Source organism: Kogia breviceps, chromosome 4 (assembly GCF_026419965.1).
Source record: "Kogia breviceps isolate mKogBre1 chromosome 4, mKogBre1 haplotype 1, whole genome shotgun sequence".
Taxonomy (NCBI): domain Eukaryota; kingdom Metazoa; phylum Chordata; class Mammalia; order Artiodactyla; family Physeteridae; genus Kogia; species Kogia breviceps.
This window is the reverse complement of record NC_081313.1, coordinates 118,785,471-118,798,444: the sequence shown is the minus strand read 5'-3', so window position 1 is coordinate 118,798,444 and position 12,974 is coordinate 118,785,471. Positions and strand designations below refer to the sequence as shown.

The 12,974-nt window shown below is 47.2% G+C and overlaps 1 protein-coding gene across 2 annotated transcripts; it reads left to right on the top strand.

The window, feature by feature from the left end:
* The first annotated feature begins 1,319 nt into the window (after positions 1-1,319).
* On the top strand, positions 1,320-12,443 carry GNPDA1 (glucosamine-6-phosphate deaminase 1). Of its 2 annotated transcripts, none has more exons than XM_059061191.2 (7): positions 1,320-1,383; positions 2,249-2,378; positions 5,578-5,679; positions 6,888-7,070; positions 8,102-8,286; positions 10,112-10,286; positions 10,978-12,443. In XM_059061191.2, the coding sequence occupies exons 2-7, from the start codon at positions 2,255-2,257 to the stop codon at positions 11,076-11,078; spliced, it is 870 nt and encodes a 289-aa protein (XP_058917174.1). In that variant the 5' UTR covers positions 1,320-1,383; positions 2,249-2,254; the 3' UTR covers positions 11,079-12,443. The 2 variants fall into 2 exon arrangements, with proteins under 2 accessions (XP_058917174.1, XP_066887947.1); XM_067031846.1 differs by lacking the exon at positions 1,320-1,383 and adding an exon at positions 1,437-1,704.
* The last annotated feature ends 531 nt before the right edge of the window (positions 12,444-12,974 follow it).

The following is a 12,974-nucleotide window of genomic DNA, read 5'->3' as shown; positions in this document are numbered from 1 at the left end:
TGCGATGTAAACAGTTGCCAGGCACAGAGCAAATTCAAGTTTTGCTTTTTGAGAGCTTTCAGGAATTATTTTTTGAATATTTTCCATCTGAGGTTGGCTGAATCTGTGCATTTGGAACCACAGATATGCAGGGCCCACTGGTTTTCATTTAATGCTTACAACAGCTACATGAGGTCACTATTATGTAATTTCCACTCAATTCCCAAGTTCCAGATAAGAAAATGAAGAGTTGGAGAAGCTGAGTCATTGGCTTGAGTCACTCACTCAAGAAGTCGACATTGGCAAGACCAGAATTTAAACCCAGGCCTTCCTGATTAGTCCACATGCAGAATCAAGAGCTTCCAGACTTAACAGACACCTGCACTGGTTCCCTACAGAAAGGGAAACTCTGGGGAAACAGGCCCAATTAAGGTCCCATGAAGTCACTTCCTGTACCATCTGAGGGCAACTGCTGCAAACCTGGAGGTATCATCTGAAGTGTTTGGAGACTGGGGTGGGAACCTCACTGTGAAACATCTGCAATCCTCAGGCTGAGATGAGATTTCTAACTGAATTTTAAAAAAACAGAAGACACCAACACTGAGGCCAAAGAACAAGTCCCTCAAACTGTGTTAGCTCCACCGCCCGGGCTCATCAGGGCCTCACCATTAGGAGCCCACTCTCTCAAGCTGTTCCGGAGCCACAGCGAGGCCCAAGGAAGAGGCGAGCCGAGTCACGGGAACTGCAGGATGTGGTTGCCCAGCTGACTGTGGAGCACACGTGTGGTGTGTTCTCATTTCTGTAAAATACAATGTAAGGATATTCACGAAAAATCACTGAGGATGTAGACTAACCTGTTAGCAATGATTACCTTAGGGTAGAGGAGACCAGGGACCTACATTTTTCTCTAGTTCACACTGCTGCAAAGATGGATTTTTTTTTAAGGTAGAAAAAAATCCAATTATATTTAAAACAAAAAAGCAGTAATATCTACGTAAATAAATGATATCTAAAAAAATAAACTGAAGGAAGAGCCAAGCCCAGCCCTAGAGGAAGAGATTCTGCCCTTCCTCCCGCGCCCCACCGCTAGCACTGAAAACCCTGCCCCAGCCCCCGGCCTTGGGGACTGCATCCCTGGGAGCGACCTGGGACCCCCCCCAAGTCTCCCTCCTCCACCAAACCAATCTCCAAGCCCCGCCCCCCAAGGCTTTACCGGGGCCTGCACAGGCCCTGAGCTAAGAAAATGGGAGCCCCTGGCCCGCCGGGCAGAGTCCTCCCGGGAGCCGCGGCCCCTAGAAGTCAGCCCCGCGGGCGGAGCGCTGCACCGCGTGACTTGAAGCCACATGACCCACGCGGGGCGGGGCCGCCAGCGCAGTCGCTGCATCAGCCGCGGGAGGCGTGCGCGTAAGTGGGGAGCGGGGTCCGCGGGGACCCTCCTCGCGGGCGGGGATCCGGACGCTGCCCAGCCTCCGGCAACCTGGGGCCAGGACCCCCAGCGATCCGCTCGGGTCCCCTCCCCGGCAGGGGCGATGGAATCGCCATTGGGGTGGGGGAACAACTCCTGTACCCCACGGACCGCGGATCCGGCCACCTCAGCCTTGGCCTTCCCACTCTGATTTGACCGCAGTGCGGCGGGGAGGACTAAACGCCCTCCTTCCAGAGCGATTACCTTTGCCGTGTGTTTGTTCTTTGGGGGAAACAGGATCTGCAAAGCAAGGCAGGCCGGTAGGAGCGCCCCTCTCTGGTACTGAAAGAACACACCTCTCCAGGCCTCCACCTGCTCTAGTGATCCAAGATGATCCCATGACCTCTCTATTTATTGAGGAAGAGTTCAACAGTAGAGTATCTAGCCAGGTGGGGGTTGTCGAGGGGTGGTGAAGGGGGGCCTGGGTCGAGCTGCAAGATAATAGCCAACATGTTATATTTAATACTATGTGGTTTACATGCATCTTCTCATTTCATATTCACCATCATGAAATTTGTCAGGTAGGTGCTGTTGTCCCCATTTTCCCGTAAGAGAAAACAGGCTCAAAGAACTTGGGTCCTTAACCAAGGTTCTGCAGTTGATCAGTGGAGGAACTGAGATTAGAACCCAGGTCTGTCCCAAAGCAGCGCCTCCTGGTGGGTAGTGGAGGCACTTGGCCCAGCCTGTCAATGCTCTGTGAACTTCCCCTTCCGGGCTCAGACAACATGGAGAGAAGGGCTTCTCCCCTCCACCCCTTTCTCCTTACCCCTTACCACTGATTCCTTTTGTCACCTACCCCTGCAGGACAAGATGAAGCTCATCATCCTGGACCACTATTCTCAGGCCAGTGAGTGGGCAGCCAAATACATCAGGAACCGCATCATCCAGTTTAACCCAGGGCCAGACAAGTACTTCACCTTGGGGCTCCCTACTGGTGCGTTGTGGGATGGGGAGGGTGGGCGAGGGCATTATGGGCTTTTAAGGGGCCAGGTAGGTAGGCCCATTCAGCCAAGGGACTGCAAGGAGGGCTCTGAGGTACTGGCCTTATGAGTGAACAACTCCTTTGCCCCCGGACGTACGAAACAGAGGACCCAGCTTCCTCTGGGTTGGTTTGTTGCTGCCTGCTCCTGAAAAGTCCTGGAGTAGAAGGGATCTTGGTTAGGCAGGAAAAACTCTGATTTTTAGGCTATATCCTAAGCCAGCCCTGTCAGTCAAGTTTCCTTAACAGAATTAAGTCCTAATACCTTAAGGCATACGTTTTATGTAATGAATTAATTTCTCTTCCCCTCATCTAGAGTGCTACTAAGTGCCATCCTTGGGAGAATTGAGAAGATAGTCACTCATTGCATTTTCTGTAAGGCTTAATTAAACACAGGACCTAAGTGAAAAACAGTCCTAGTTTCTTTGGGGAAAAAATCAGAATGTTGCCTTTATGGGAGGATATTTTGAGCCCAGTTTTTCAAGGCAAATGTTCTGATTATTTCTTTCAGAAGTGGGGTGGATTTGCCTCAGTGACCAATCCACTATTGCAGGAGTCTTCAAGCTTTTTCTGTATACGGCCAAATAATAAATATTGTACACTTCACTGGCCATACAGTTTCTGTTGCAGCTGCTTAACTCTGCCCTTGTAGCTCAAAAGGAGCCATAGACAATCCAGAAATGAGCATGGATGTCTGCCAGCACTGACGTTTGAGTTTATATAATTTTCATATATCATAATATTCTTTTGGTTTTTAAAAACTTTTAAAGTATAAAAACTACATTTAATTTATGAGCTCTACAAAAACAGGCAGCAGGCCAGATCTGGCCTGTGGGCTGAAGTTTTCCGACCTCTGCTCTAGAGGCTTGTGGGAACAGTATATTCAGGTAGGTATCTGTGAAACCACCAGAGTCTCAGGCTGTGTCGGGGCTGTGCTAACATCCTGTTTTCTAACTGTGGTGCCACCCTGGGTCAGAGTCTGGGTTTCTGCTGAAACCCCTCCCCATTTCCCCATCGTCTGCAAAATTAAATCCAAGCCCCTCAGAGTGGTGTTCAGGGCCCTCCAAGACCTGGCCCCTTCCTGACTGTCACACTTGAACCAGCACAGCATTTCCATATGGGTTCCTTGGAACATTCTTACCGTTAGTTGAAGCACCCTCAGGGTTCTGGGTGGAAGCCACAGAAACCGACTCTGGCTAACTTAAGCAGAAAAGGAATTTATTGGCTAGATATTGGAAGCTCACAGAATTGATGGGAAGGCTACAAGTTTGGAAAATGGACATGATGAAGCTCAGGGGTAGGACAGGGAAGCTGTGTGGCTCAGCCATGGCTAAGACCATGTCACAGGGATAGGCTGATTATTTTGTGTGGATGGGGCTGCCACTGTCATTCATTCAGCAGATACTTATTGAATAGCCGCTGTATGCCAAGCTGTTGTAGGTGCCAGGGATACAACAGTGAATAAAAAGAATACAAATTCCTGCCTTCCTAAAGCTTGAATTATGGTGCGAGACACAGATAATAAACAAGTGAATTAGCAAAATATAGAGTATGTTAGATGGTCATAAGAGGGAAGGAGAAAAATGAAGCAGGGAAAGGGGCTAGAGTGTGTTTAGGCAGAGGTGGGAGTTACAGTGTTGGATATGGGGGCAGGGAAGGTCTCTCTGAGAAAGTGACATTTGAGTAAAGGCCTGAAGAGGTGAGTTAGCTATGCAGATACCTGAAGGAGAACATTGCTGGCAAAGGAAACAAACACCATGTGCAAAGGCCCTGAGGTAGAATTGCTTGAAGCAGGATTCCTAGCTGGGGAGAGTTAGCCAGTGGCCAGGTTGTATAGAGCCTTTGTTAGGACTGATTATAACTGAGTGAAATGAAAAGCCATTAGTGGGTTGTGAAAGGAATGATCCGACTTGAGTGGGGCTTTTTTCTTTCCATCTTTTTTTTTTTTTGCGGTACGCAGGCCTCTCACTGCTGTGGCCTCTCCCGTTGTGGAGCACAGGCTCCGGACGCACAGGCCCAGCGGCCATGGCTCATGGGCCCAGCCACTCCGCGGCATGTGGGATCCTCCCGGACCGGGGCACGAACCCATGTCCCCTGCATCGGCAGGTGGACTCTCAGCCACTGCGCCGCCAGGGAAGCCCCATCTTTTTATTTTTAAAAGATTCATGCATTCAGAAAAGCTGAAAGAATAGTACAGTACCATCTACCTAGATTCACCAATTGTTAACCTTTTGCCACATTTGCTTTCATCTCTTGTGGCTCATGTTCTGTCTGTACACACACACATACACACACACATTTCTTATAAGCTGCTGGAAAGTAAGGTCCAGAGACCCTGACACTTTACCTCTAAATCCTTTAGTACATATCTCCTCAGAATAAGGACATTCTCTTACATAACCACAATACTATTATAATACCTAAGAAAATTAAAAATCATTTCATAATATCATCTAATATATAGACTATATTAAATTTTTCCCCTAATTGTCCACATTTATTTTTTATAGTTTTTTTAAAAAATGAATCCCAGTGTCCAGTCAGGCTTCATGCATAATTTAGTTTCTTAATTGACAGCAGTCCTCTTGGCCTTTTTATGGGTTTTATGACTGACTTTTTAATGAGACTCAACTCGGGTTTGCTGCTCTGAGGGGAAGTCTTTGCCAAACCCACAGGCTAGGCTGTACCACAGCCTAGCCTGTACCACAGCCGACATTACTGCTTTGTGTCCCCACTCCAAGACAGTGAGCTCTTCCAGGGTGGCTGCTGTGTCTCTCACTTCTCTGCATCCCCATCACGTACCTCTCACGTACTGGTTGCTCAGGGAATGTCATGTCAGTAATTAAGTCTGACATTCACTCGGGTGCTAATCAGTCATTTCAATCATCAGTGTGCTGAATCCTAGGGATTCAGCCGTGAACAAGACAGACACAGCCCTTCCCTCCTGGAGCTTACAGTCTAGGGAGGAAATAGGCATTAAACCAGCACTTAATGGATGGCAGTTTGGATTGAGCATTGGGTAGGACTTCAGATCTGTTTCTGTCAGATCTGACAGGTTCTCCTGGTGGAGCATCCCTGATTCATTCCCGGGCGCCCTCTGGGCTTCCAGGAGCTGGGGGTTGAAGGGGGTTCATGGCTGTGGCCTCTCTTGCAGGGAGCACCCCACTTGGCTGCTACAAGAAGCTGATTGAATACTACAAGAATGGAGACCTGTCCTTCAAATATGTGAAGACTTTCAACATGGACGAGTATGTGGGTGAGTCTTGGGAGAATCGTACTCCTCCCCTCACAGGATCGGCCCAGGAGAGAACTGGGGAGGTCTCAGGGAACCAGTGGCATTTGGGGGTAGGCTCAGTTGGTGATACTGTATCTTCTAGGCCTTGGTTCACTCAGCTATGACATGAGGCTAATAAAGCTGACCTCATGGGCTGTGAGCATTAAGTGATATAACAGGTGTGGAAGCTTCTTGATCAGAGCAAGCACTTAATTAATTCCAGCATATCTCCTCCTCTGCCTCCTCCCCAACTCCATGCCATTTCTTTCTGGAACAGATGGCTGCAAATGGGATCTGGGGTCCCATGGCTGGGGTGTGTGCCCCCACACACACACCAGTGTCTGTGTCTGGACTTTCTCTCTACTGTTCATCTTCCAGTCCCCTTCCTGCCAAGTGTACTGGGAAGGGAGCTGAGACTGGTATCCTTTCCACTGATGAAAAGTGGCACCTTGGGCTTCTGTCACCCTCTCCACCTCCACCATCATCTTGTAATGGTTTTGCCTTAAAGATTCTTTTTTTAAATTGTGGTAAACTACACATAACATAAAATTTACCATTTTAACCATTTTTATGTGTACAGTTCATTGTTAAGTAGATCACACTGTTGTGCAACCAATCTCCAGAACTCTTTTCATCTTGCAAAACTGAAACTATCCATTAAAAATCAACTGCCCATTCCCCCCCGCTCTTCAGGCCCTTGAAACATGCACTTTAAACATTGTTTTTCTTTTTGACTGAAAAAAATCTTTTTTTGGAAGCTCTGAGATAATTCTCTCCAACCACTTGGTGTTCCAGTTGGGGTTCAGGCTGAGCAGGGTGTAATGGGGGGGTGGGGAGGGGTTAATGGTGAGGTGGGAGGCACAGGGTAAGGGGTGTTCTTGCTTCCTTTCCTGATGGGCCCAGCCCTACCCCCCAGAGGCTAGCCCACCTCCAGAGGTCCAGACTGATCCTGGCCTCCAGCCATTCTCTTGTGAAAAGGAGATCAGATTGAGGGCCCAGGCCCATGGTCATGGGCACAAGGACACCAGCCCAGCTTACTCCGAGTGGCTGGGGGTGAGAGGGCTAGTGCCCAAGGCTCCCTGATGGGCTCTTCCCTGAAAGTGCCTCTGGGGGTCTGGGGGTATCCTGGCATCCTTGGGAGGGTGGTCTTGCTCAGCCTGGCATGACTGAGTGCAGCCATGGCCCCGCAGGCCTTCCTCGAGACCACCCAGAGAGCTACCACTCCTTCATGTGGAACAACTTCTTCAAGCACATTGACATCCACCCAGAAAACACCCACATTCTGGATGGGAATGCAGCTGACCTGCAGGCTGAGTGTGATGCCTTTGAAGAGAAGATCAAGGCTGCGGGTGGGATTGAGCTGTTTGTCGGAGGTGAGCTCGACACCGCAGCAGGTGTCCAGGGCAAACCCAGGGTGGCTGGAACCTAGAAGGAGACAAGAACCTGCCTGTCTGCAAACAGCTCCCTCTCTCTGTACCAGTGACAGTGGGGTCACTTATTAGCCTGAGGCAGCAGGGAAGGCACAGAGTGGGAGCCCTGGTGCCTTGCCCTGCCTCTGCCGCTCAGAAACTTTGTGATCTAGGGCATCTCCTCTTTCTGCAATTTGATGCCTTGTCTGTAAATTGAGGTATTTGGATTTGGACTCCGAGATTCTCTCTGTTCCTCAGACAAGGTTTTATGGATCAGTCATGGGACTTAGTTAAACATAATCACAGACTCATGTAGTTCCAGAAGATTCCACCATCAGCCCCTGCATGCTAAAAATAGCAATTGAACCCCAGAGAAGTTTTGTGACTTGCCCTTGGTCAGCCAGCCAGAGCAGTGGAGAGAGGGTGGGGACCTAGGGTATACCGCTCTCAGGTTTATGCGTGTTCCTGCCCTGAGTTGCCCTCATACACTTCCGTCTGTCACGGCCTCTGGTCCCCCATAGGGGGTGGGGGTGGGAGGCTGAAGTTGAACAGTCTTTGACTGCTCCAGATTTAACTCTTCTTTACTTCAAGGTGGGGAGGAAATGGCTAGGAGTGCTCATGTTCTGAGATTTTATAAACTTGGCAGCCCCTTTCCAGGCCCTGTCTATGTTTTCTTTGGTGTGACTCCATCCCAGCAGGGATAGAGAAGTGGCAGGAGGGAGAGAAGTTACACTTGGATGATCTGGGGGGGCAGAAGCTTTTGGGATTACTCCCTACTTAGCTTTCTGAGGGTGGTAGCAAGTTAACAATGTGTGTGCCTCAGCGAGAAATGAGAGGGGAAGATCATATGCTTAAAGTGTACCTTTAAATGAATGAGGTGAGAGACACGGTTTTTAAGGATTTTTTTCAGATCCCAGGTGGGGAAGGAGAGATTGTCCATTCTTGAAATCTTGGATCCCTGGGACTGACAGGGCTGCCCTGTCTCTTCTGGGCAGGCATCGGCCCTGACGGACACATTGCCTTCAACGAGCCGGGGTCCAGTCTGGTGTCCAGGACCCGTGTGAAGACGCTGGCCATGGACACCATCCTGGCCAATGCTAGGTTCTTTGATGGAGATCTCGCCAAGGTGCCCACCATGGCCCTGACGGTGGGTGTGGGCACTGTCATGGATGCTAGAGAGGTAAGGGCACAAGGGAGCCACAGGCCTTCATTGGGGGGCTGGACTTGGCTTTTTGCTGTTAATTTCAACTATACAAGGTACCACCTGAATCCATTTTATTAAAAATGAAGACATTGTAAATAAGGCTAAAATCCCAACTGACCCTATCACTGCTGTCCTTCCTCTCTAGAAGTAACCATTCTTCCCAGTGTGAGGTGAAACCTTTTCAGCACTGACTGCCCAGGAGGCCACAGGCTCCTGGTCTCTGCCTACCCAGCACCACTAATATCAGAATATGAATTTGTACCTGTCCAGGTACTGAGAGGGACCCTCTGGTCCCCTGCAGTTGGTGGAGGCCACTGCTTGAAGGGAGCTCCCCCTGCAACCGCAGGATGCTTGTGGTTATAGCCCTGTGCTCAGGGATTCATAAATGTGGAGAAGTGTGATTGAAATAGTGTCTTGAACTGAATTGAGTCTTTCTATAGAAATTTGGGTATCATTTGAATTTTTTGTAGTTCCAATTTCCTTACTTTCATTAGAAGCATTTTCTCTTCCTTTCTGATATATTCATTGGGAAGCAGCTACAGACATTTGATCTTTAAGTTTCTTTGCCCAAGTCTGTAAACAAACGTGTAAATCATTGAAAAAGTTTCCCTGTCTAAAGTGAATTTTTGTGAAATGAGCGATGGCAGCAGATTTCTGTTGGGTAACCTTGAATCAGTACCCAGGGAGGTCATTCTGCTGTTTTTGGCCTTGCAGCTTATAAACACTACAGTTTGAGGGCTCTTCCTGTGGTGTGCAGAAAGGACCTGGGGCTGGAAATCTGGAAATTCTCTTTTTTAAAATGAGTTCTGGGGTTCTGAACAATGAGTCACATTCTCTCTATGCCTCTGTTTTCTCATTTCAAGAAAGGAACAGTAAATCCTGCTCACAACTCCATGGCACAAGTGAATTACAATGAAAGGATATCTGGAATGCTGAGTTCTTTATAATCACTTTCTGGCACTTAACTTTTTTTTTTTTAATTAAAAAAATTATTTTATTTTATTTATTTATTTTTGGCCATGCCTCACGGCTTGCAGGATCTTAGTACCCTGACCAGGGATTGAACCCGGGCCCTCGGCAGTGAAAGCAAGGAGTCCTAACCACTAGATTGCCAGGGAATTCCCACACTTAACATTCTCGATACTTTAAGTGTTGAGGGGAGTCTGTGCCTGTTTTACTTAAACAAAAAGTATTACTCCAAGTCACATGAGCAGGTCTAATACTCTGAACTGAAAGTGACCAGATTCAGGGGCAGCTTTATTGGGATTCAACCTTAGCAGCCACACAGATGACTCTCACCATTGCTTCCAAGGCCTCCCTGGAGGCGCAAATCAGGACCCCTCTTTTTCCAGTTTGTCACTGTGAGAACTCACCCAGCCTGGGGGCCCCAGGACCCAGTGTCAGAACTGTTGGGATAAGGCGTGGGCCTCTGTATGTATGGCACATCTCTTCACAGGGCACTTTCATGGTCATCATCAAAGGTGCCAGGAGGCACTATCATGTGGTGATCAAGAGCACGGACTCTGGGTTAGAAATGACCTGGGGCCAGTTACTTAAACCCCCATCACAGAGTCCACGTCCCTATCCTAGTATGTGGGGATAACGGTGCTCCCCATCTCAGGCTACTTGTGTGATAAAGCACACAGAGCGTGGGGCAGTGCGCCACGTGCTAACGACTTACAGTGACCCCTAAAGACAACAGTCCTTACAGTTGTTTGGGTGGCCACTAGAATTCAGGCGTCTAGACTCCCAGTTCTGCTGTTCCTTCTCCTCCATCACAGACTTGTTCTCCGATCCCCAGGTGATGATCCTCATCACGGGTGCTCACAAGGCGTTTGCTTTATACAAGGCCATTGAGGAGGGAGTGAACCACATGTGGACCGTGTCTGCCTTCCAGCAGCATCCCCGCACGGTGTTTGTGTGCGACGAGGATGCCACCCTGGAGTTGAAAGTGAAGACCGTCAAGTATTTCAAAGGTGAGGGTGGGGTGGGTCAGGGGAGTAGGTTGCCAAGTTCAGGTGTGCCAGGAGTGAGGAATGGATCTAGCCTGCATGCTCTGGCCACTTTGACAACTATGATTTTAATAAAATCAAACCCTCCTCTCAGAATACAGTTTTCTCTAACATCCATGACTATTTAAGGTCCATTTCTAGAGACCTGTTTGCTCTGAGGAGAAGGAAAGAAAATGAAATGAAAGTTGTAGTTCAAGGGCAGTTTGGTAATCTCCTTGCAGTGATATTGAGCCTCAGGTTTGTTAACTTTCTAGATCTTGTACAGGCCTTTTCCTTCTAGTCAAGGCGCTGAACTGTCATGCACATCTTTTTTTTTCTACTTAAAGCAGACACTCACTGCTTTAAATAAATGTATGTGAAAATCCTCATTTACTGAGCAGGCAAATTAGGAATTTGTTCTTTGATGAAAAGATTAACCTTTTAATGGCCAACTCTCCTAGAGACTGAATTTATAACAGTCCCATGGATTCTAGCATTCATTAGGAATAACAAATTCTTTTCCTATTCTTAGGGTGTTTATCATTTGGGCCCACAGAGAAAAGATGATGAGTATCAGTTCTAGGACAAAATTTGAGAGCTCCTGGATGTTACTGTTGATAATCATGGAACTCTGCCTCTACCTGCATTAATGACTTTTGTTTTTAATTTTTTGTAGGTTTAATGCTTGTTCATAACAAGTTGGTGGACCCCTTGTACAGTATCAAAGAGAAAGAAACAGAGAAAAGCCAGTCTTCTAAGAAACCATACAGTGATTAACCTGTGCTAATCCTAGTGTCAAGTACCTCATTGGGACAGTCAGGTCTTTCTGGAAATTGTCTTTAGGAGGACAGAATTGTACTTCTTTAATCTAGTACGGTTACTCCAGATAAGTGGGTGAACTTATTCGTGGCTATGCAGCGTGGAGTCTAGTCATGGAGTTTAGCTACTTGGTTGTAACTTACTGTTAATCAGAAAAAAAAAAAAATCACTCCATAATTTTGATGTCGGCCTAACTAGGGGTTTTTAGCTTTTTGTTCTGTCTCTGACACTGTTCACATGTACAATACACTCCTGCCAGTAAGTTCCATCATTATGTGCACTGATTCTCAATTGGGAGGGAGTTAGGGACTTATGTATATGGGACAAAACCTCTTTGGAGAGTCCTGAGAGCCCCTCTTGAGCAGGCCTGCCCCTTATTTGGGAATCACTGTTTTAGATTAAGGAACAAACACCGTCAATGTCTAAAATCAGTATAAGGAAGCGGTCCCTCTGGTCAGTAACAAGTGCCATGGGAAGGAAACTATCCCTTGCTTTCTTTCCCCAGTTTTTACTGCTCTTTCAGTTGGCTTTTCCGTAAACTCAGAGGACTCCTTGAGGGAGGATTTGGGTGGGTAGGACTAAGAAGAAGGTTTGTGCTGATAAACTCAGAGCCTCAAGGGGCCCAGCCATGTCAAACTCCCATCAGGGACCTTCTAGCACCAGGAGGAAGGCGGAAACGCTTTTCCCACCAGAGCCCTGTGTTTTGTTCCAAGGTCTCACTGTGGTACCTCTCATACATGCTCTTTCATAAGTCCACAGGGCCAGCAGATACTGTCAAGTTCAGCGTTGTGTTCAGTCACGGTGATGGAGCCAGGGCAAGCAGCTTAGTTGAGTTAGAAACAACACACGAGTGACATGTTCTACACCCCTAAGAGCTAAGTGCCAAGAAACATACCAACTGTTTCTAAAGTTGCCTAATGTCCTTTCCCCACTGCAAATACCCTGCCCTTCTAACCCTCCCAGGTTCATGTGGTATGGTCTGATGTTCCGAGAACATCAGGAAATGCAATGCTTTTGCTCCTTTATCCTTCACCCCTTGTTCACAAGCTGTCCACTGCTCTGCCTTCTTTTACTCCTCTGCCTTGATGGTTTGGATGCTGCCTCCTCCTCCCTATTTCTGTGCCCATTTGAAGCTGCTGCTGCCTCTATTTCTGGGAAAGACCTTTCAGAGCCTGGCTCAGGCCTCTCTTTAAGTGCTGTGTTTGGTACCAGCATTTCATCTTTAGCTTTTATACGTGATTGTGCTGTCATTCTGTTTTAAGCTAATGGATCAATGGACTTGTTTACAATATTTTCTATTAAATACAGTATTTTCAAGTAAAATGTGTTGTTTGTGGACTTCCACCCCCAAGGGTCAGAAGATGGTTTGGGTTGATACTTATATATTTTGAGAATAGCTAGCGAGCAAAGCTTCATACTCACTCCTCACAGCAGCTCGGCAGGAAGTCACAATCATAGCAACTGTTGATCTTCTTCAATCACCAGAGGGGAAAATAATCAAAATATTTCATAAAAATGAAGTGCCTGTGTGAAAAAATGGTAGGAATGAACAGATGAGCAATAAATTATCCCATTCTGGCTCTACTTGGCATCCAAATGAAGATATGACTGTTAAATGGAATAAGGCAGATTTGTGACCAGGAGGGATGTATCAACTGCAAGGTATGGAAAACAGGTTTAAGGTTTTTTTTTTTTTTAGTTAAAAAAGTCAATATAATGGAACATCTTGGGCCAACATAACCAAGGTACAAGTAGAAGGTGAAATAAGGGTTTACTTTTTTAAGAACTGTATTAAGATAATTTACATTCCCATAGAATTCACCTGTTTTAAATATAAATTCAATGATTTTTATT

Excerpts from the sequence above, each read along its gene's own strand:
- GNPDA1 (XM_059061191.2), top strand. The coding sequence starts at position 2,255 with ATGAAGCTCATCATCCTGGACCACTATTCTCAGGCCAGTGAGTGGGCA. Across the intron at positions 5,680-6,887 it reads CAACATGGACGAGTATGTGG|GCCTTCCTCGAGACCACCCA; the intron begins GTGAGTCTTGGG and ends ATGGCCCCGCAG. Across the intron at positions 8,287-10,111 it reads CTGTCATGGATGCTAGAGAG|GTGATGATCCTCATCACGGG; the intron begins GTAAGGGCACAA and ends TCCGATCCCCAG.